This window comes from Caretta caretta, chromosome 1 (assembly GCF_965140235.1).
Source record: "Caretta caretta isolate rCarCar2 chromosome 1, rCarCar1.hap1, whole genome shotgun sequence".
In the NCBI taxonomy this organism is placed as follows: domain Eukaryota; kingdom Metazoa; phylum Chordata; order Testudines; family Cheloniidae; genus Caretta; species Caretta caretta.
In genome coordinates, this window is record NC_134206.1 from 60,432,689 (window position 1) to 60,457,431 (window position 24,743).

Consider the following 24,743-nt stretch of genomic DNA (forward strand, 5'->3'; position numbering starts at 1 on the left):
TAATTATTAGTTGATTAATCGCAGTTAACCCACGCGATTAACTCAAAACACTTAACTGCAATTTAAAAAATTAATCACTATTAATCGCACTGTTAAACAATAGAATACCAATTGAAATTTATTAAATATTTTGGATGTTTTCCTACATTTGCAAATATATTGATTTCTATTACAACACAGAATACAAAGTGTACAGTGATCACTTTATATGATTATTTTTTATTACAAACATTTGCACTGTAAAAATGATAAACAAAAGAAATAGTATTTTTCAATTCACCTCAGACAACTACTGAAGTGCAGTCTCTTTATTGTGAAAGTGTAACTTACAAATGTAGATTTTTTTTGTTACATAACTGTACTCAAACCAAAACAATGTAAAACTTCAGAGCCTACAAATCCACTCAATCCTACTTCTTGTTCAGCCAATTGCTAAGACAAACAAGTTTGTTTACATTTACGGGAGATACTGCTGCCTGCTTCTTATTTACAATGTCACCTGAAAGTGAGAACAGGCATTCACATGGCACTTTTGTAGCTGGCGTTGCAAGGTATCTGCGAACACCTGTTCTCACTTTCAGGTGACATTGTAAACAAGAAACAGGCAGCATTATCTCCTGCAAATTATAACCAAACTTCTTTGTCTGAGCGAATGGCTAAAGAAGGACTGAGTGGACTTGTAGGTTCTAAAGTTTTACATTGTTTTATTTTTTAATGCAGTTATTTTTTGTACATAATTCTACATTTGTAAGTTCAACTTTCATGATAAAGAGATTGCACTACAGTACTTGTATTAGGTGAACTGAAATATACTGGTTTCAGAGTAACAGCTGTGTTAGTCTGTATTCGCAAAAAGAAAAGGAGTACTTGTGGCACCTTAGAGACTAACCAATTTATTTGAGCATAAGCTTTCGTGAGCTCACGAAAGCTTATGCTCAAATAAATTGGTTAGTCTCTAAGGTGCCACAAGTACTCCTTTTGAAATACACTATTTCTTTTGTTTTTTACAGTGCAAATATTTCTATTAAAAATATAAAGTGAGCATTGTACACTTTGTATTCTGTGTTGTAACTGAAATCAATATACTTGAAAATGTAGAAAACATCCAAAAATATTTAAATGGTATTTTATTATTGTTTAACAGCACGATTAATCACGATTAATTTTTTAAATTGCGATTAATTTTTTTAATCACTTGACAGCCCTAGTTACTAGCCATTGTTAAATAAATGGCGAAGAGCATTTTTGCATCTTCTAGGTCACCTATAGCATACAAAATGTACAAATATTTCTGAACTGTATTGTATCATCAGTGATATCAGTTTTTAAGCAGAACTCCCCATTGCCTTCAAAGGCAACATGACTCTACATGTATATATGTAAGTGTTTACTTATGCAGCTGTACACAGGAGGGATGGGACCATCCCCAAATGCCCTTAATTTTTTCATAATCACTAATCACAATTGTACTTCCCTGTATCTTTACCTGTGTTCCTGACAGGGGCGGCTCTACCAATTTTGCTGCCCCAAGCAGTCGCCACCGAATTGCCGCCGCCGAATTGCCGCTGTGGAGGGAAGAGCAGCCGAGCTGCCGCCGAATTGCCGTCGCGGGACACGGACTCCCACCCCATTCTAAATGCCGCCCCAAGCACCTGCTTGGAAAGCTGGTGCCTGGAGCTGGGCCTGGTTCCTGACTCCATCCTCTCTCATCTCTCCCAACACCTTTATTTCTTGCTACATCTTTTTGTTTGTCATTTTGTAACTCACCCACATAGTGACAGGCCTTGGTTGGATCATAACATAAGCATTCATTATGGTGTTAGGGAAATCAGTTATGGCCTGGTGTCTGATAATGATTACTTGTGGTCTATTCCTGATCCCACTGAAGTCAATGAGAGTTTTGCCATTAACTTTGATGCATGCAAGAAAGAGCCTTATATATCCTGAATTTTAATTATAAATTTATTTTTGATAACATTGGTTTGTTCTGGGATTGGAGGGGAGACCATGTGAAACCAAGCATTTATTTTGTCACAGATTAAAGATTTTTTTTTACATGTTATCTCAGCACTAACTGTAGTTTTGGATCATCTCAGCTAATGTATGAACTTATGATATGTTGAATGTATGAAACCATCAGCAAGTGTTTGAAGTTAAATCCACAAGCACGGGAGCAGTTTCCATTCCCCCACCCTGATGCTAATGGTGACTATAGGGCCAAACAAGCTTCAGCACAAAATGGAGCAGCCTAGGAACTGCTCTAACTTGCACCTGGTTTTAATGCCCCCAAGAGCCCATTACATAAGCAAGGACAGCTGAAACACAGCATGCTCTGGTCTTGCCTGCTCCAGTTCTTTTACAGCCTCCCCATTGTCTGTGTCATGGGACACCTGAAGCAAGTGGCATAGAGCCAGCTACATTGGCTTTATGCCACCTGGCAAGTGGCAACTTCCCAACAAATTGGAATACTCAGGGGCAGCTGTCTGACTGTTCTGCACTGCCTGAGCAGTGCAAAGCAGTTGGAAGAAAAAGAAGTCCAAGCTACTGTCTCTTTAACTTTACCTTAAAATGGCTACCAATTTAAAGCCCTGATTCCAGGAAGGGCACTTGAGCCCATGCTTAATTTTAAGTGGGTACTCTAAGTCTCACTGAAGTCAGTGGGACATAAGAACATGCTTTTAAGTTAAGTACTTTCCTTAATAGAAATGGAGGTAAGCATGTGCCTAGTACCTTCCTGAATTGAGGCCTAAGGTAGTTGCATGTAATGCCAAAAATGTAAATAACCAGGTAGAGATTAAAAAAATATAGGGGGGCACAATCTGATCACACATCAAACAGTGTAAATCCAGATCCACACCACTGAAGGCAATGGACTGGCTCTGGATCAGTAGCACTGAGAGATCTAAATCTGATTTAGAGAAATAAACCAATTAAAAAATAGCTGTACTTTACAATATATATCTGTTAGAAGATAGCAAAGATAATGAGGATGAGCACATTTTATACTCCTAATTTAAAACTCATTTGAGCATTGAGGTCGGGAAGGTTGAAATTCACACAGGGAGTTGAACATATCAAGTTTGAAATCTGCTTGGGAAAGTACACATGTATATACATCAAATTCTCAATATTAAGGGCTAGAATTTGTCTTTGTGACACAGGTGTCCTTGGGCAAGGTCTACAGCAGCACAGACCCAGAGCAAGCTCAAAGAGGGATCACACCTTAGGTCCCTGGCACTTACAGGAAAAATGCCTTCTGCATCAATCAGTGGCCCATAACCAGGGCCGGCTCCAGGCACCAGCGAACCAAGCAGGAGCCTGGGACAGCAAATGTAAAGGGGCGGCAGGACGTCGGGCTCTGGGATGGCAATCCGTCCTCGGCAGCAATTCGGCGGCCGCTCCATCAGAGCACATTTTGCACTCGGCAGCAATTCGGCGGCGGGGACGCAACTCTTCGCCTCCGTGTTCGGCGGCAAGGTGTTTTGTTTTGTTTTTTGGGGGGCGGCAAAAACGCTGGAGTCAGCCCTACCCATAATGAAGGAAAGTAGCAAATGTCAAGAAAGCAAGTGTAGCTTCTTTAGATATAGCTTTTACATTGTGTACAAGTTGATTCATCAAAAACCAGCCAACCAACCCCTCAGGATACTCATTACATTCTGCATTAGAACATGGAAATTAGGGGATTTCTGATTTAGTGCATAAATATTAGCTAATACATATTTTATTTTGCTAACTGTGGTATTTATGTTCTCTGGTTTAATGGCTATTCTGGGGCATTTGGCAGGGCTCTGAAGCGATCTTCTCTTGTTCTCCTTTATGCTGCTGCACAGGATGCTAATTAATCAATACTCTATTCTACAAGTTAAGTAGCTAGTAAACTTTTTGTACAGCTGCATCTTGAAGACAGTTCAGTAGGACAAGAGACTGTATGGGTCTTCTTCATACTTAATCCCACACTCTCATACAAAAACCAGTATAGCAATCTCAAATTTTATCAAGCGCTGGCTTTCCTTTGGGTTGTGAACACATGCAGTGATCATCTTCCAGTCATATTCACACTGCATTACACCTCCAACTCCAATACTTGTTGTCACAGTACAGTTTCTTTGAGGAATTCTTCTGGTTTCATTTATTATTTGCTGAATAATGATAGCAACCATATGGTGTTTAAATGAATACTTAAATTGATTAATACACATTCCTTCAATATTGTCTCCAAAGAATATGTAAATCTTGGAACTATGCATTGTGAAGACTATCTGTTATTAGTACTGCTTACCTTTATAGGTGTTCTCCCTTGGCATAGACAGTTCAGGTAGCAGCTTTGGAGGCAGAGGCCTACGAAGTAGTTTTGGTTGCTCAAACATTTTCTGCCTAATAATTATTTTTGCTGGACAACTGAGGAGGATTCAGAAGTTTGAAAATTCTAGATATAAGGCAAAGAAAAGAAAATCATCTCTGGATTTATGTATTGAACTGTAAATGTCTGCCCAGAAACAGTTGCTGTTAGAAAACACCAGTATAAATGGATGAAAATGGTACTCTGTTTACTTAGTAACTAATTTGACATTTTGCTAATTATCAGTAGTGTTTTTGGAAACTAAAAGGTGACATTATTAAAAAATAATCTATCTGTTCTGTTAATTTAGGTTTGGAATGCTCATAATACAGAATGACGTATGACACCATTGTCATAAAAGTGAGGCAGTGGTTGGTTCTTCCTCTAAGAAGCAAATGGTGAAAAAAAGGAAACCTAATTTTCACGACATGAAACTTTTTGAAAGTTCACAAAAAGCAGCATTTCTAGCCACGGATAAATAGATTTATAGTTAATAATAAAAATTCAATTTTAAATTGGTATTTCTTAATGCTGTGGGTAACAGTTAATTCTTCTGATTTAGTGAAGCAGCTGGGCATAAGCATATTATACTTATGCTTAGAACTCCTCTACTTGCGCTACATTGATGACATCTTCATCATATGGACCCACGGGAAGGAGGCCCTTGAAGAATTCCACTTGGATTTCAACAATTTCCACCCCACCATCAACCTCAGGCTGGACCAGTCCACACAAGAGATCCACTTCCCAGACACTACAGTGCTAATAAGTGATGGTCACATAAACACCATCCTATACCGGAAACCTACTGACCACTATACTTACCTACATGCCTCCAGCTTCCATCCAGGACACATCACATGATCCATTGTCTACAGCCAAGCCCTAAGATACAACCAAATTTGCTCTAATCCTTCAGACAGAGACAAACACTTACAAGATCTTTATCAAGCATTCTTAAAACTAAAATACCCACCTGGGGAAGCGAGGAAACAGACTGAAAGAGTGAGACGGGTACCCAGAAATCACCTACTACAGGACAGGCCCAACAAGGAAAATAACAGAACACCACTGGCCATCACGTACAGCTCCCAGTTAAAACCTCTCCAGCACATTATCAACGATCTACAACCTACCCTGGAAAATGATCCCTCACTCTCTCAGACCTTGGGAGGCAGGCCAGTCCTCGCTTACAGACAGCCCCCCAACCTGAAGCAAATACTCACCAGCAAATACACACCACACCACAGAAACACTAACCCAGGAACTTAAAAATTTAACTTTTATCTGTGCTTTAAGTGCACCGTGAATTGCTATTATAAAATATGTATGTGGTGGTGTACAGTACATGAAAACAGAGATAGCCTCTGTCCTAAGAAATGTGTCTATCTTGTAGATTTTCAGATATGCAACACATTGGTGAGGATGATTTCATTTTTTTGTTTGTAATTTATAAACTCACTCTTTAGGGCCTAGTGGCAAAAGGGTATTATAAAAGGGACTTTAATGAAGAGAAAGTAGCAGCTTGGTACAGCAGCATGGGGATAGCATTCCATGCATAGGGGTATTCCTGGAAAAAGCCCACACAGATGGGACTGGGAGAAAGAAAGAAAGAAAGAAAGAAAGAAACAAACAAGTAATTGAAACTGGCATCATTCACAGATTATAAGGCCAGAAGGGACCACTGTCATCATCTAGGTCTAGTCTGACCTCTTGTACAAGACAGGCCATTGGACTTCCCTGAATTAATTCCTGCTTGAACTAGAGCACATCTTTTAGAAACACATCCAATCTTGATCTAAAAATTGTTAGTGATGGGGAATCTACAACAACCTTTGCTAAATTTTTCCAATGGTTAATTACAGTTACTGTTCAAAATTTTTTCTTTATTTCCAGACTAAATTGTCTAGCTTCAGCTTTCAGCCAGTAAATCTTCTTATACCTTTGTCTGCTATATCAAAGAGCCCACTATCAAATTTTTGGTCTCCATGAATTACTTATAAACTATGACTAAGTCACCCCTTAACCGTCTCTTTGTTAAGATAAATAAACTGAGCTCTTTGAGTCTATCACGATAAGGCAGGTTTTACATCCTTTAATACTTTTTTGGTCCTTCTCTGAACCCTCTCCAATTTATCAACATCCTTCTTGAATTGTTGGCACCGGAACTGGACACAGTATTCCAGTCACACCAGTCACACCAGTCCCAAATACAGAAGTAATATAACCTCCTTACTCCTACTAAAGATTCCCATTTTACTCCTGAGGGAATTCTGCGTCAAAAAATAAAAAAAGTGCCGCCCCCCCCAAAAAAATCAGCAGAATTTTGCAGTTTTTTAAAATATTGTGTGCACCATTTATTTGTCAATAAATGTGGCGGTTCTAGCATGGCAGTGGGGAGCACACGCCACTGGCTGCATGGAGGTGTGAGATCACCCTGCAGTCCCCCCACCCCCGGGACATGGACTCAGTGGTGGTGAGGCTGCACCCAACCCTGACACAGCACACGGGCCAGGCTTGCCCCAGAAACACCCGAGGCCCTGACTCCACACCAGGTGTGGGCAGGCAGGCTCAGCCCAGCAGGATCCAAGTGTGGAGTGGCTTAGTGTGGGGGGGTCCAGGTGTGGGTGACAGAGTTCTGTGTGAGGCAATCTGGGTGTGGGGGTTCACTGGAGGGGGGGGCTGTGTGTGGCAGGGATCTGGATGCACAGCATCTTGTGCGGGAGGTTCAAGGCACAGGGGCTGGGGAGGGCTGGGTTCAGGAAGTAAGGTTTAGTACTGGGAGATTTGGATGCGGATGGCTCGGTGGGGGGGGGGATTATGGTTGCGAAGGGGAGAGTAGGCTCAGCAGAGGGTCCAGGGGGGTCTGGATGCACAGGCATTGGGCAGATTGGGGGTGGGTCTGACTTGGCACCAGCCAGGGTGTCCCCAGACCTGCTTTTCCCCCATGCTTTACCTCTCTGCCAGCTGCTCCAGGTGCCCGAAAAGACACGCCTAAGCTGCTGGGGAGGGGCATATGACCACTCTTGTGGCTTCTCTTCACTTCCTCATCAGAAAGTCATTATTCAGTGAGAAAGCAAAGAAATCTGCGGGGGCCATGAATTCTGCGCACAAACAATGGTGCAGAATTCTCCTAGGAGTACCACTTATACAACCAACGATTGCGTTAGCCTTTTTGGCCACACAATCACACTAGGTGTTCATGATCAGCTGATTATCCACTACTATTCCAAACCTTTCTCAGTGTCACTGCTTCCAAGGATACAGTCCCCATCCTGTAAGTATGGGCTACAATTTTGTTCCTAGATGTACAATTTTACATTGGCCTTATTAAAACACATATTGTGTGCTTCCAAACAGCTTTCCAAACAATCCACATCACTCTGAATCCCTGACCTGACCTCTTCATTATTTACCACTCCCACAATCTTTGTGTCATCTGCAAACTTAATCAGTGATGATTTTACTTTTCTTCCACGTCATTGAGGAAAATGCTAAATACTGTGGGGCCAAAAATGGATTCCTGTAGGACCTCATTAGAAACACACCTGCTTGATGAAAATTTGCTGTTTAAAATTATATTGAGACCTATCAGTTAGGCATTTTTAATCCATTTAATGTGTGCAATATTAATTTTGTATTGTTCTCATTTTTTAAATCAAAATGTTGAGTGGTACTAAGTAAAATGGCTTACAGAAGTCTAAGTATATTACAACCAAGCTTGTAATCTCACGAAAAAAAGATATCAAGTTAATTTGACAGGATCTATTTTTCATAAATCCATGTTGATTGGCATTAATTATATTACCCTCCTTTAATTCATTATTAATCAAGTCCCATACCAGCTGTTCTGTTATTTTGCTCAGGACTGAGGTCAGGCTGACAGGCCTATAATTACCCAGGTTATCCCATTTACCCTTTTTAAACATTGGAACAATATAGCTTTCTTCCAGACTTCTGGAACTTCCCCAATATTCCAAGAGTAATTGAAAATCAAAATTAATGGTCCAGTGAGCTTTTTGGCCAGCTCTTTTAAAACTCTTGGATGCAAGTTATCTGGACATGCTGATTTAAAAATGTCTAACTTCAATAGCTGCTGTTTAACATCCTCTTGGGTTATTATTGGATTAGAAAGTGTTTTATTATCATCATGATAAAGCAGCTATTTTTTCCACCAAATAGAGAACAAATATTTATTGAACACTTCTGCCTTTTCTTCATTATTTTATTGACAATTCTACCATTTCTATCTAGTGACGCAGGGATCAGCAACCTTTGGCATGCAGCCCACCAGGGAAAGGCGCTGGCGGGCTGGGATACTTTGTTTACCTGCAGCTTCCGCAGGTTTGGCCAATCACAGATCCCACTGGCCGCGGTTCACTATTCCAGGCCAATGGGGGCTGCGGGAAGAGGTGCGGGCTGAGGGATGTGCTGGCTGCCACTTCCCGCAGCCCCCATTGGCCTATAACAGCAAATCGTGACCAGTGGGAACTGCGATCGGCTGAACCTGCTGACACTGCAGGTAAACAGACAGTCCTGGCCCACCAGCCACTTTTCCCTCTAAGCTGTGCGCGTGTGCACGCTCACACAGATCCTGAACCCCATGCACATGGTGAAACACCACGTGCACAAAAAATGAAATACTACATCAGGGCCAGGCTGAAATATCATTTACGGGTGACTTTTGACACTGTTCGCCTGCCATCTATCAACACAGCCAGATTCTACTAGCTGGCAAGGGGGGAGGGCGGGAAGGAAAGGAGGGCAATGAATCATACCCCTCCACACCAGCATTCCGAACGTGAAATGTTGATCACATTGGGACGGTCAGGACCCACACATCTCCTTGTAGTCTGTTCATTTGGCTGTGTACAAACTCAAGTACGTGCGAATAGGTCAAAATGCCTGGCTGTAGTTGCTAAGGAACTGCAAAGATTTCGCAGAAATGTACAAAGGTAAATGTTCTTTTCGTGACTGAAATCTTTCAAAGGCATTGGACTTCATACATTTACTCGTGATGTTTTACCATTTTCCCGCTTTTTTTGCAGCAGATACATGGACGTTATCGGAGCTATGCACAAACTTCCAGTATCCTGATCTGAATGATCTCCCGTTTGCCCTTTTGTCGAGTCATGCTGTTAAGCACATTGAAGATAGTAGCCACATAATAAAAGTATTAATTTTAAATAAACCAATCCGGTAAAAAAATCAATTCCAAAATGTCACTGTCTAGAGGTCTAAAGCGTAAAAGAACAGCGACTTCATTTAAATCTGGATGGCTGGATAAGACTATAGAGACGGTTACACCAAAGTCACATAGTGTAATGCTTGTTAAACTTTGTGAAATATTCACATATGAGGACAATGGAGTGGTTTGTGTATATTGTCAAGATGCCAGAGCTTCGGGAGAATTTTCAACAGGAAGAATGTGGAACGATGTATGGAAGTTGGATTTCTTAAAGCATCATCTGTCAAGTAAGTCTCATATAGATGGCGTAACAAGACTTAGAAACAACAACTCTTCCTTACGGAGCGGATTGCTTAGCATGATTCTTGAAAGTCCAGCTCAAAAGCAGAGGAGGCAAATTAATCTTGAACAAAAGCGCTCAAACCCAGAAGAAATCAAGGTACTTATTGACCGTGTGTTGTTGGCTATTAAAATTAACAGCTCAGTGCTTTTTGTTCAGGATATTAGTGACCAAATGGAAAAGTGTGTGCACATACCAGCAAGCTGGAGAAGTAAAAATTATGCTTTTGAATTTCTTGACATTATCAACTGCATTGTCCAAAATGACCTCATGCATGAAATAGCATTGGCAATGTTTCAAACTCTAGCTGTTGATGAAAGCACTGAATATCCATTAACAGATACTTGATACTCTACTTTAAATATAGATCCATAAATTTTGCAGACTATAAAACTTTGTTTGGTGGACTATTACGATTGCAAGAATGTGATGCTGTTTCAATAGTGGCTGCAATCAAAGAGTTTTATAAAAAACACCAACTTGATCTAATGAAAATGGTGATGTTCACATCTGATGGTGCCTCTGTGATGTTGGGCAAACCCAATGGCATGGCGGCTCAGCTGAAACGTGATATTCCTCACTTAGTCCAGCAACATTGCGTTGCACACCGGGAAGACTTGGGGATTTCCGATGCATGGAAAGAGGTCAAGCTGATAAGAGACATCGAAACCTTAATGAGAACTGTCTACATGGAGTTCTGTCAGTCATCCAGGAGAAAATGCAAATTTCAGGAAACAGTGGATGCTTCTGAATGTGAGTCAGTGGCTTTCAGGCCACTCAGTGAAGTGCGCTGGTTATCTAGGCACTTTGCACTTCGAGCAATTATTCGCAACTATAATCCTCTTCTGGAATATTTTGAGCAAGACAAAGATACTGATCCAGTTTCTAAATATTGCCACAAAAAGCTGAATACCATGGAATGCCGAATAACATTAAAAGTTTTGAATGATGTTTTATCGGAGCTGGCTTCACTATCCACACTGCTCCAGAAACGGGGCCTTACACTTCTTGAAGCATTTCACCTCACCCAAGGTAAACTGAACAAAATCAGAAGACAGTACCTTGGAGATTCAGTCTTATGGAGTGACAAAGTTAAGGCTCTCTTAGATATGAGCATGCAATAATGAAATTGATACCAATTCCATAATAACTTTCACAAACATCTTGTGTGCACATTTGGCAGACAGGTTTCCAGAGGATGAAGTCCAGGTGTGGTCCGCTTTTGATTGTGCAGTAATAGTTAAGTGCAATTTCAATTTCGGAATTCATCAGGTCAAATCCCTATGTTCAAAATACAAAGACTTTCTTGCTGAAGAGATTGTTATAGTCAATCAGTACAATGACGTCAAGTTTGCAGTAGCCGAAAGAATCAAAAGCCAATAGGTTTTAAGTTTCCCGGATATGGTGACATTTGCTCACCAGAACGAACAGTTTTAGGATCTTGCAAAGTTGATGGATATTGGAGGAACATTCCTAGCATCAAGTGCAGACTGTGAGCGTGGCTTTAGCTTAATGAATACTCTAAAAAACAAACTACGGAATCGTTTAAGAGTAGATCATTTGGACATGCTGATGCGTATTAAGAGTTACCAGCTGATTGGAGGACTGATAGATCTGGACAGAGTTTATATTGAATGGGCAAATAAAAAAGATTGCAGGGAAAAACAGTAAGGTTAGTTTAGCAGTCTTTGACATTTTGACCAATAAGGAAATTAAAACGCATTTGTAAATACATATCTTATTCTTGGCTGATAATCATTTATTGATATGTTTTAGGAAAATTTTAAATTTAAAACACAAACTCTTGTTTTTCTTTTTTTACTTATGATGTCTCTATCTGAAAACCCATATAAATTGACATAATGGCATACTTATTAAATTGTCTTTATTATATGTTTATCAAAATCTTTTCGGACATTTGTATAGAATGAAAGGTGAAAGTGGACACCAACGGGTAGAAGCCTATGGACTGATAAAGATCATGATTAATATGTGCTTGATATATGCTCGTGATTGTCTATAAAAAAAGATCATAAAGCGTAATACTTAAAACTAACTTCTGCTTCATGAAGAATGGTTAAATTTCCTTTTTCTAAGTATTTAAAAATGACATTTATAAAATAACATAGTGTAAAACTATTATCACAAATTGAAAATTAAAACGTTTTAAATGTATAAGCATTTTACTCGCTTGGGCACATTTGCCTGTTGGCCACAAATTTGAACTCTGCTTCAACAATTTGCACAGAAGAAATTTTTTGCGCACACAGCCTATCAAAAATCAGAGGGAACATTGCGCCAGCGGACTTCCCTGATGGGCTGCGTGCCAAAGGTTGCCAATCCCTGTAGTAATGGATCAATACCATTGTTAGGATTAATTGATGGGGCAGAAATGTCAAGGGGAGACAGGATAGGAGACAAGGTCTATAATGTAGGCAGGGACACAGCTCTAGATTAAGTCACTGAAAGGCAGGACTAGAAGTTTAAGCTATATAGAGTGTGTAAAGAGGTTCATAGAAAGAAGTTTTCCTATGACTCTGGGCTTTCGTGCAACTCTGTTGGTTTGCTTTCAAATAATGCAATATTCGGTTTTGAATGATTTCATATGAAATTAGCATCAATTTGTTGGTTTCATTTGGAAGTCATTTTGAGTTTGTTCAAACCTGATGCTGGACTACACACACTACGCACTGGTTTAACTAAGTGTGACGTACCAATTTAGCTAAACAGGTGCAACTTTGTGTGTGAAGAAACCCTCAAAGTGAAACAACAATTAAGAGATGACTTGATCATAGTCTGGAAAGTACCTACATGTAGAAGAGATTTCTGATAGTAGACTGTTCTTTAATCAAGCAGAAAAAAAAGTATTAACGAAATCCAGTGCACAGAAGCTATACCAATTCAGGCAAGAAATAAGGCACACATTTTTAACACAGAGTATTTAACCCCTGGAACAACTTACCTAAGGACAAGGTGGATTCTCTATCACTTAAACCTAGACTAGTTATTTTTCTAACAGATAAGCTATAGCTCAAACCGAAGTTATGGGCTTGATGCACAAATTACTGGGTAAGGTTGTAGAGTAGCAGCCGTGTGAGTCTGTATCCGCAAAAAGAAAAGGAGTACTTGTGGCACCTTAGAGACTAACAAATTTATTTGAGCATAAGCTTTCGTGAGCTACAGCTCACTTCATTGGATGCATCCGATGAAGTGAGCTGTAGCTCATGAAAGCTTATGCTCAAATAAATTGGTTAGTCTCTAAGATGCCACAAGTACTCCTTTTCTTTTTGGGTAAGGTTGTATGGCCTTATGCAAATAGTCAGACTGGTTTATCATAATGGTCCTGTCTCATCTTAAAAAACTACTAAGTTGGAGAAGAATATATAAACCCTTGCAAACAAAACTAAGTTTGACACAGCTGTAGCAACAAGACCTCTTTATCTATATCTAATTCTAGCACTCTTCTTCAATCATGTTATAAATTTGCACTGAAAGCCAAATGCTTTCAATGTCTTTCACTCTAAATTTTCTCTCTTCATCTTTTGTGCCTAGTACAATATGGGACACAAATCAATGTAAAGTGTGAACCAGATTCTATTTGGCTTTAATAATTGCTAAATATCAGAACCACTATGCTCTGTGTATAGCAGAAATAGATTTATACCCACATTATGGTGACCAGATGTCCTGATTTTATAGGGACAGTCCCAATATTTGGGGCTTTTTCTTATAAAGGCCCCCGACCCCCGTCCTGATTTTTCACACTTGCTATCTGGTCACCCTAACCCACATAGATTCATATTATTAACTGCCCAGGACAAAGCATCTGCTTTGCATGTTAAATAAAAAAGTAACTTTTTCATAAATGTGTACTTTGAAAAGAATATTACAATTAGGGACAAATAAAGACTACTGAACAAAAACTACTGGTATTACACAACATTATACTTGCTTTTGTTTTGTAACCAAGAATCCTCTCTCTGCCCCTCCTCCCCCCAATCTTGGACTCAACTTCAAAAAAAATTCCTTCCTGTTAATTATTATACATTATTTCTACATGTCCTTTTAAAAAAGCACATTTTAGTACAGTAACATCCCTGCTATAGTCAAACTATATTTTAAGCCCCTGCCCAAATGTTATTAAAGTGAAGATATATATATTTATGTATATATGTGTACACACACATAGATAAGAATATAATACTCTGCATGTCTATCCCTCCTTCCATGCAAGGATATCAAAACACTGTACAAAGAGTTGTGATATGTTGTGCTATTTTCTGACAGCCGCACACTTTGTTTCATCCAAAAACAGCACTGCTGACCACAAGTGGTAAAAAAAAATAAATCGTGAGACTGGCTTAAAAATCATGGGATTTTACAACAGCAATCGACTCGGGCTTGTTTCTATTGGTCTTCCAGCCGCGGAGGTGCACTCAGTCCAGGTGTTCTGATTCCACCACAACCAGGAGAGCTAGAAACGTTCATCACATCGAAGCAGGCTCAAGTGCTGAGCCAACACGGGCTTGCTGGGGCTCTGAGAACAACCCCCGCGGTCAGAAATCTGGCAGCATTACAGCCCCCAGGGGAAGTGTATCCAGGATCCCTTTGTCACACTGTTCTGCCCCCCTGACACCAACCACCCCCAGCCCTCTAGAGGGTGAGGAGCCCCGGTGGGCCGGCCTATATTCCACCCTGGTCCTGAGGCCCGCCAGGGATATCAGTTGGCGGCTCCTTCACAGGGCAGCGAGCACGGGCGTGTACTTGGCACAGTTCACCCCAATCCCGGACACCTGCCCCTTTTGCGGTGTGAGGGACACCCTGGCGCAAGTATACCTGGAGTGCGCGGGGCTGCAGCCCCTATTCCGGCTCCTCACAAATATTTTGTTAAGATTTTGGTTGCACTTTTCCCCTCACCTCCTTACCTATGCACTCCCTGTCTGTGGCCCCACTAAGTCAAGGGACCTCCTGGTCAACCTCTTCCTGGCCCTGGCTAAACATCTATAAAACCAGAGTGAGGAGGTTGGCCGATGGAGTCTCCTGTGACGGTGGGGCCTATTTCAGATCCTCCGTCCGTTCACGCCGCCGGGCAGAGTTCCTCTGGGCGGCGTCCACTGACTCCCTTGACACCTTCGAGGAGCAGTGGGCGCTGTCCGGGGTTCTCTGCTCGGCGTCCCCGTCCGGATCCCTTCGTTTGACCCTTTGACCGCACTCCTGTCCCCGTTGTTCATTACTTGTCCCCCGGAATTATTTGGTTTTCCAGGTCCTGTGGACCCCCTCCCCTCCCTTAGGCTGGGGGGATCCTTTAGCACTTCCTGGATCCCAAGAAGACCAACCACCCCCAGCCACACCTTACAGCCCAGGGCCTGGCATCGCCTCTCGCAGCGCTGCAGCGGCATGGGCTGGGCGCCCCGGCCTCTCCTCAGGTGGAGTCGGGCGAGGTCAGGGGCGGGGGCGGTGGGGGAGGGGCTCCTCTCCGCCCAGCAGCAGCAGCCGCCACCGCCGCCGCAGCCCCTCACATGCCTCCCAGGCGTCCCTGGAGACGGGCCCTCGCAACCCCCAGGGGAGCCTCGTTCTGGCAGCGGGCTCAGACGCCAGCCCCCGCGGCGAGAGAGAAAGAGCGCGCGAATGCGCGTCCCCGCCTTCTATTCCTCCAGGGCTGGTGGGAGGGAGAGAGGGAGGCCGGCGCGCTCCCGCCAGGGGTTCAGCTGCGGGGCGGCGCGCGCGCGCGCCTTGGCTTGGGCGTGGGCTGGGGTTGGGGCTGGTGTCTAGGCGGGGTGCAGCTCAGCTGCAAGGTGCTAGTGGCCAAGGTGGGGCGGCAAATAGGAGGCGGCGCTGGACCCCTGTGCAGCAGCATTGCACTGCAGGAGTGGTGAAGATTATTAATATGACACACTCGTAATCAGCACGGGCTCCTCTCGTTTCATTCGTTAGTGCAGTTATAGTCTTTCCTAGTCAGCATTTCCATAGTTATTGGTGTCTCTGAATAGTTATGGATGATGCTAGAATAGTCCTTATCACTACTGCTATAGGGTTAGCTTTATCATTATTAGTGATAAGTAATTATTGATGAGCTTATTATTGCTGTTACCTTTTTGTTTTACTTCCTTCATTACCATCTGCAGTTATTTATCAGCTGTGGTGTTACCATAGTCCTTATGACGTATGTTTCTCATTGCTATTTATTATTGTGATTTATTACTGGCATGTTACTTGTATTAGATTTTTCTGTACTGACTGATGATTTTTTAATAATCTTTATTGCTGTTTAATATTGTTCTTTGTTGATGAGGGGACTTATTGAGCGTGCTGCTTGCTAGTTAATGACTCAGGAGTACTTACCCTTTTTCTCATCCTTTCCTTTCAGCGCAGGATTCCAATGCCTGTTTGTGTGCCTAGGAACGAAAACCACTGGCTGAACGGCAGCAGTACCAGTTAAAAAGAAAACAAAGCAAACAGTGAGTTTTGAAACCATTATCTCCTGTCACATTCATCTTATGTTTGTTGCTCTGGATGTTGTGTCTGGTTTTCCCCATGTTTCTTGTTGTGTGTTAAGTTATCAGCCTTAAGACAATTGACAAAATAGTTTTTGTCTGTGTGTAGTCTGGAAAGGTGTAGAGTAAAAGGGAATTCACCTTAGCAGTGATTTAAAAAAAAAATCAAAGAAACTTCAAATTTAGCTTAGTTGTATTCGTTTAACCTTGACTCATTATCTACTGGACATAGCGTTACCAATTGTATTTAATAACAGTGCAGGTTTCTTAGTGGATTTTATTTCCAAATTGACTCAAGCTCCCTTCAGATAACATTAGATTTCAGCAGGGTCACCAATACTGCAGTCCTGATTCAAGCAAAACTCCTATTGATTGATTGCACTAGAAATGTTGCCTGAGAAAAGACTACACTGGGTCCATTCCAGACTATTTATAAAGGGGAAGGAGTGAGAGAGAAAGCAGAGATGGAGTTGCTTTTCATATCTCTGTTAGGTGAAAACATTAAGTTCAGTGACATGTTTAGGAGTAGCAGGAAGATAGTATCTTTGTTGTGTGAATAGTGATGGCTCTTGTTTTTTGTTTCAGTGATTCAACTAATCGTAGTTTTTTAAAGGGGCACATTAGAGCAAACCTCTTTATATTTGTAATTGTTTTCATAAACCCTGAAGGTCATTTTCTCAAACTCGGGGGTGGGCAAACTTTTTGGCCCGAGGGCCTCATCTAGGTGAGGAAATTGCATACAGAGCCATGAATGTAGGGCTGGGGCAGGTGGTTGGGGTGTGGGAGAGAGTGTGGGGTTTGGGAGGGGGTGTGGTGTGCAGAAAGGGGCTCAGGGCAATGGGTTGGGGCGGAGGAGGAGTGCGGTGTGTATGAGGGGCCTCGGGGCAGGGGTTTGGGGCGCAGGAGGCGGTGCGGAGTGTGGGAGGTGGCTCAGGGCGGGGATGCGGAGTGTGGGAGGTGGCTCATGGCGGGGGGTTGAGGTGTAGGGGCGGTGTGGCAGGAGGCTCAGGGCAGGGGGTTGGGGTGCAGGAGTACTTAGCTTGAGCGGCTCCAGGGTGGTAATGGCACTCAGCGGGGCTAAGGCAGGCTCCCTGCCTGCCCTGGATCTGCACCACTCCCGAAAGTGGCTGGCACCATGTCCCTGCAGCCCCTGGGGGAGGAGGGGCAGAGGGCTCTGTGTGCTGCCCCTCCCTCCCCCAGGGGCTGCAGGGACATGGTGCTGGCTGCTTCTGGGAGTGGCGCAGGGCCCACGGCGCCACAGGGGTGGCAATCCCCCAGGCCAGATCCAAAGCCCTGATGGGCCGGATCCGGCCCATGGGCCATAGTTTGCCCACCCCTGCTCTAACTTAGTATGGAAATAAAGAAAGTGTTTTGCATGTTGCTGATTTTAATATGTTGTTTGTCCTTTATCTGCAAGGTTAATGTTTTTCAACTGTACTGTCATCAAAGCAATTGTTCTGTCTTGTGCTTTTTTTAACGTACAAATTCAGCTACATGGAAGATTACAGATCGGGAATGGGAGGAGGGGAGATTTTGGTTTGCTTTTGTATAAAAAAAAAAGGATATTGAATGTAAGGTAAATAATAGAAAATTGAAGGGGGGTAATTTGCTAAATTACATCAGTATGTTCAGATTTTTCCATATAAATATCACTCCTTAATCAATAACAACGTGATATTTGGTCTACAACTCATATACTTCTGAATGTTATGTCTAAGATGTGTTCTCACAGTAATGTAATGTGAAATGATGAACTCTAGATTAGTCTGTAAATTCTTTTGGGCAGGCACCACATCCGCTACTAAATTTGTACAGCATGTAGCATAACAGGACCCGCATCCTGATTAAGACTTTTAAAGAAATCCTCTTGTTTAAACAGATCTCAAGAAAACTGTAGTGCTGAAACTAATTCACATTTTCACATTGTCCACAGTGACGTATTTGGTTGGGTTCCTTGTCTTTGACTCTGAATGGGCAATTTTGTGACTCGTGTATAGTGAAATCATACAAACCCATACTGAAATTAATACTTCTTCCTCATGTAAGCAATGCCATTGAGCTCAATAAAACCAACAGTCTGAGTAAGGACTGCACATGAGAAGAAGTGTTTGAAGCATTGAGCATTATATAGTTGTAGGAAAGGTAGATTATTGTATTTAAATATTAAACAGTATTAGCCTTCCAACTCTTTAGGAAGTCAAAACCAAATAGTAGGCCTGATCCTTCATTACTTGCGTATGGAATGCAGGGTTGGGCTCCAAATTTTAAGGCCCTGATTTTGCAAACCTTACGGGTATGTCTACCCTGGAGCTGGATTTCCAGCCTGAGTAGACATACCCGCACTAACTAGGTCTGATTGAGACCGCACACTAAAAATAGAATAGCTGCAAGTGGTTGGATGGGTTCCCTCTGATGCCATCCAAGACCATAAGTACATACTCAGGTAGCTAGCCCCTTCTGCCACTCATGCTGCCTTGGCCACGCTTCTCTGTGTAGCATGCTAGCTGAATCAGATCTAGCGTGGGTATGTCTACATGAGCTGGAAATTACTCCTCCAGATCCAGTGTAGACCTACCATTTAGGATGAAATTTTGGCCCCATTGACATCACTGGTAAAATTCCCATTAGCTTCCAAAGGGCAAGGATTTCACCCTTAGTGTTTGTGAGTAAAGTTAAGCTTCTGCCTAAGTGTTTGTAGGATCAGGGCTTATGTTTTGCATTTCAGCATATAAAGCAGGGATAAGAGCTCTCTTAAAAAACCCAAACTTGCTGAGTTTGAAGTTAGTAGACTGTACTGTAATTGTGACACACGGATACAATACTGTAAACACATTTGTTAAAATCCACAAATTCATGACATCATCATGAGCCTGCTTGGGGATTTTAATTCCCTAAATTCTTCGATATTCAGCACAAGGAAGAAATCTGCTGCTGCTTCTTCAATATTGTGCTTGTAGGGGCAAATCCAGCTCCCTCCTCTCTAGCCACAGAAGTCCCCTAAGCAATGAAACTGGTGCAATTCTGCTGTGGAAAATGGAAAAGCTGGGGGCACTACAGCCGGTGCACGCTCCAAGAGGCAGTGGAAGTGGCTGGGCTGTCATCGAGGGGTCACAGAGTAGCTCTGCACGCTGTACTCGAGGATTCCCCTCCTGTTTATCGTCTTGTTCAGTTTCTCATGCTGGGCACTGGGATTTGGGTTTGATTCTTAATGTTTGAAGAACATGAATTTCTTCCACAATAATATTAGTGGGTGGAGTACAAGTTGTTAATACATTTGATTGCTCTTTTGGAATATAACAACTTCTGTTTTTAATGATTACCTGTTGTGATCCTTCTTATACATTTTTTAAAAAATTGCTTTATTTTTAATGATATGTAACAACTTTCCCTAAATATGATTAATTTTATCCCTAGCTTTACATTGCTTTGCTTTTGTTCCTTTTAGTGACTGAAGCTTTAATACAGTATTTAATCTTTCTTTCCTGTTGTGATATATTATTGCCAGAGTACGCTTTGAAGGTATGTCCTTGACAAAAACAATGAGGAGTCCGGTGGCACCTTAAAGACTAACAGTTTTATTTGGGCATAAGTTTTCATGGCATGTCTCTGAAGAATGGGTTTTTTACCCACAAAAGCTTATGCCCAAATAAAACTGTTAGTCTTTAAGGTGCCACCGGACTCCTCATTGTCTTTGTGGATACAGACTAACATGGCTAACCCTCTGATACTTGTCCTTGACAATTACTGTTTTAAAAAATAGTTAAGTAGATGTTTCTGTATTTTTCTGTCATTTCTTACTGTAAAGGCAAATGCCATAATAAGATTATCCTGTTTCATTTTGTCCTCTAAGGCCCTGATCCTGCAAGCACTTAATTGACTTTAATGAGACTAGAGAGATAAGGTGGGTGAGGTAATATCTTTTATTGGCCCAACTTCTGTTGGTGAGAGAGAAGAGCTTTTGAGTCACATAGAGCTCTTCTCAGGTCTGCGAAAAGTACTTTGAGCTCTGTGAGGCTTGAAAGCTTGTCTCTTTCACCAACAGAAGTTGGTCCAATAAAAGATATTACCTCACCCACCTTGTCTCTTTAATATCTCGGGACTGACACAGCTACCACAACACTGCATACATTTAGTGGGACTACTCATAGTCATTGCTATTACATTCTAGTTTTATACCAGTGAAACGCCGTGGATTTCCCTGAAGTTACTCTGATATAAAACTGCAATAATGAAGCTGTGAATCAGGTCCTTTTAAAACCTTTTTGTTCCCATAAACAATCACCATTTTTAGGAAAGGGAAGTTTCTTCACTTTTTCCTATCCCCACATTGTTATGTTTTCTAATCTTGAAATGTTACATGAAAATTTTAAAAGTGCTTATTGCTTTGCTTGGGTTGAGTTGCCTGTCCCTTACTTTTATTGACAGGAGAGACTCAGAAACAATTTAGTACCCCTGTCTATTTTGGTAAAATGAATCTATTTCTGGGTACAGTATGAATTGAGAGCCATCACTTTGGAAATAGAGGGAAGAGTGCACTCCAAGTATAATACAGACAGTTGTTGCTACTTATTTTTTAATGTCAACAAAGCAATTTATAAAGCTTGTGATGTTCATTCTATGCAAAAAACAAACATACAAACAAACACAATATGCTAGCAGTTCTTAAGCAGAAGTCTCAGATGAAATCACTGTCTAAAATGATATACTTAAGAAACAGATTCTACATTTTAAGATTGTGAAATAATACATGAGAACATCCTTTAATGTATGTGAATATAAGTCTCCAGAAGATTAGCTACAATAGGATGCCAGCAAGTTCTTTTTGTAATGCTCCTGGGGAGAACTGAAGCACGATATCTCAGTGCATCTTGTAGACCAGTGCTTCTTTGAAAGTAGGAGAAGATAAATCATTTAAACGCCACGTATTGTCTGACTATACAACCTCAGCTCTATTGCTGTATTTGGAATCTTTAAATCTTCTGAGTGTGTTTCAACAAAGTTTTTAAGTTCTAAGCATTTGTAATTCTCTGCTGTTCATACACAGTCTTTGATCACTGATGTCTTTTTTTTTTAAACAGAACATCTGTGAGATTTTTATCATGAAATGTCTATAATAAAATATTGAAAATTTAATTTGATGTTAGTAGTTTAGACTTGACAAGGTATTTTCCCTTTCCCACTCCCATTTCATACATTTGTTGGCTGAATACCAGCAGGTCTCCTGGCTGACCTTTGCCCTCAAACTGTTTTGATTATATACTCGAGCCAAAATTTTGAAAAGTCATTAGCAATGTTGGGTACCTTGGTTTTGGGTACCCAATTTCCATGAAGTGCTGAGCACTGTCCCCTCTTAAGACAAGGCTCTGTTAAAGGTATGTCTACATTGCGATTAAAAACCCTTGGCTGGACCACACTAGTGGACTCAGGCTCAAGGGGCTTTGGGTTAAGAGGCTGTTTAATTGTGGTATAGACTAAGCTCTAGGACCCTCCCACCTTGCAAGGTCCCAGAGCCAAGGCTTCATCCTGAGCCTGAATGTCTATACTGCAATTAAACAGCCCCTTAGTCCAAGTCCAAGTCAGCTAGCAGAGGTCAGCCGCAGATTTTTAGTAGCAGAGTAGACATACCCTTAGGCATCCATCCTCAGTAGTCACTGTTGAAGATCTTGGGATCTAGTTCCTGGGATTCTCTGAACTCCATTCATTGTTGTTTAGGGTTAAACCTGTCCAAGAAGAGCATTATTGGATTGTATTACATTTTGCAGGTTACAGTGAAATCATGTATGTATACAAGTCAATCAGAACTGTAGTTCTGGGCACACAAGCAATTAGAAGCGCTAATGGGGATGAGAGAAGATATAATAAAGCCTTTTTTAACCTATACATTAAAATGAACTAATTTTAAGTATTTTTAAAACTAGGTTAACTTCCCCCAAAATCTGTTTATTTTAAAATGGCCTGATTGTCTTTTCTCAGCCAAACTTCTCTTCCACTAACTTGGACTTTGATTATTGGGCAGAAGTGTGGTGTCACCTAAGATGTATCACTTTAGGAAAAAGGAGAATAATTCCTAGAACCAAAAAATGTTCCAGAAAGGAGAAGTTCAAGCAGCTATGGAGCTCCCTGCAATACCGCTTAATTGGCCCGTGCAACTAAAAGGTCCAAACATCAGTGAGAAATCTTCTACCCTACTCAACTAGCCCAAACTCCTTTGCCATGCTAACTGGTGAGGTTAAGTCTCACTGAAGTGCAGTGACAACTGTGGATGTGTTTGAAACTGATATGAGTGGGAGAAGATTTCCTGTTAAGCAGGCGAGGAGAGAACCTGCTATGTGCCCAAGCCAGGCAGAGATACATTGAGGGATGTTTGTATTCAAGGGATTCAAGTTGTTAGGACCACTGCGCTCTCAGTCAGCACAAAGCAGCTTATGCCCCTCATTACATGGAACTGGAGCATAGGAGTAAACATCACCCTAGCATTGCAATCTGTCCTTGGTGAGGTGAGGCCTCAGAATCTGTGGGCCTCCTTTGGCTCAGGTTGGGTTGTATTCTCTGAAGCAGTCCTGATGCCAGACATACAGTTTCTCAAATGATTCTTATTTTTAAATACAGTATGTCTGAAACTGGGGAATTTAGTGCTTGTGAAAGGTTCTGGATTGGCAGTGTTTTTATATTGTGCCATAGGTGAGAATGGGACTTTATCAGCAAATAAAAAAGGTCTGCAGAGTGAGTGTGTGTGTGTGTGTTGGATTGAGGTTCATTTACTCAGCAGAGGAGTCTAACAAATATTTATTACAGCAAAATGCTCAGAATAATGATCAGTTTCTTACAAGTGGGAAGCATATCAGGACAATCTCATCATAGTTGCCTCCAGCATCGGACAGTACAGCTTCAACCTCCATTTGATACACAAACTTATTTATAACTTTTTGTTCTCTTTTCTTATACATTTTGTATTAGTTTCTCATTTCCATGTTAACTTTCCTCCCCCATCAGTACAGGTTTAGTGTTAGTTCAAACCAGTCTTATCTAGCTTGTTAGTTATTTTATCTTTTCCTGTTCTCACAAACATGATTACTCTGCCATTACTTAAACTGCATAAGTAGAACTGTGTATGTGTATCAGAACAGACTCTTAAAATCCACTGCAGGCTTCTGTCAGATCTAAATATGCTTTTGCTCCCGATGGTGGGGAAGAAGAGTAGGTTTGTACTTTTTGCTCCTTTATGATTGATAAAGGCTTGAAAGTTTTTAATTTCTTCTTTATATTACATCAGAAATTCAGCTCTTGTCTATCCTTTTTATCCTCAATGACTTCATGGATAGACTATGACATTATAAGCAGCAAAGAAGTGATACTGAAGTAACTGAAGGGGAAAGCAGTTTTAGTCAGTCTGCAAGAAAATATGTTCTTGTTAGAGATTCATCATGTCCACCCTGGTCCTCCAGTAAGAACAGTACAGAAAAGATTATATAGACCTCATATGTAATGGCAGAAGAACCCGTTTATCTTTTTTTTTTTTTTTTTTTTTTTAACACACAGAATTAAAAGTAAAATCTCTTTTTTGTCTTTTCAGGTATTTCTTTAAAAAAAAAAAAAAAAGTCTGAGGCTGAATTCACAGAGCCTATAAAGTTCCAGTGCAGGCCTAAGCCATCGGCTACTGACGTGCCTCAACTCAGTTCTTCGGGGACCAAGGCTAGGTGTGTGAGGGCAATTCACTTTTCAAGCCATTTCAAATCTGATTTCTCTACCAAGGCTGCCTATTAGGGCCAAATTTCAATTAGCCTCACAGGAAAAGCTGTGACCATAAACACCTGCATCTTCATGCACAATACTGACTGGCATGTGTAACCTGCAACATCTGCTTTTGCAATTTCCTATTAAGCAGTACACAGATAGAAGGTTATGTGCAGACAAACAGATTCCCCAGGAGAGGAAGCTGGTCCAGTGGTTAGAGCGCTAGTTTAGGCCATCTGAAACTTGGAGTCAATTCCTACTCTGCTATAGATATCATGGACAAGTAACTTATTCTGTAAGTGCCGCAGTTCTCAATCTGTCAAAGGGGGATAATAGTATGACCCTCCCTCCTGGAGGTAGTGTGAGGATAAGTACATCAAAGATTTTGAGGCACTCAGATGCTACACTAATGGGGGCCATATAAGTATCTAAGATATTTGTAAATTTTGAAACTGTAGATAAGGAGATCGGCTAGAAATTTGGCCCTTAGTAGAAGTTTCTTTTTGTATTGTGGATACCTGTCTACCGGGAATGAAGTGAGACCACCAATTCATGGCCACAGAACATCTATTAGATGGCAATTATTTACAGTCGCTACCAGCCTGGGCTGGATTTGAACTGTTGATCAAGAGGGTTTATAGCCTGTT

General features: G+C 41.4%; 2 protein-coding genes across 5 annotated transcripts in view; one reads left to right on the top strand and one right to left on the bottom strand.

Moving 5' to 3' along the window:
- LRRC63 (leucine rich repeat containing 63) overlaps window positions 1-15,465 on the bottom strand; it is a 49,896-nt gene extending 34,431 nt beyond the window's left edge. For 2 of the 4 annotated variants that reach the window (XM_048850552.2, XM_048850536.2), the window contains exons 1-3: window positions 15,219-15,465; window positions 5,165-5,224; window positions 4,280-4,426 (exon numbers count right to left, since the gene is read on the bottom strand). In XM_048850552.2, the coding sequence (XP_048706509.2) occupies window positions 4,280-4,367 (88 nt within the window). In that variant the 5' untranslated portion in view covers window positions 4,368-4,426; window positions 5,165-5,224; window positions 15,219-15,465. Of the gene's footprint in view, window positions 1-4,279; window positions 4,427-5,164; window positions 5,225-15,218 lie in introns of those variants that run through there. The other 2 variants (XM_048850545.2, XM_075128565.1) reach the window with 2 other exon arrangements.
- Window positions 15,466-15,619: 154 nt separating this feature from the next.
- The window catches only part of LCP1 (lymphocyte cytosolic protein 1), a 72,357-nt gene continuing 63,233 nt past the window's right edge, over window positions 15,620-24,743 (top strand). Inside the window, exons 1-2 of the mRNA XM_075128563.1 lie at window positions 15,620-15,739; window positions 16,235-16,325. The gene's annotated coding sequence lies outside the window, so the exon portion shown is untranslated. The remainder of the gene's footprint in view (window positions 15,740-16,234; window positions 16,326-24,743) is intronic.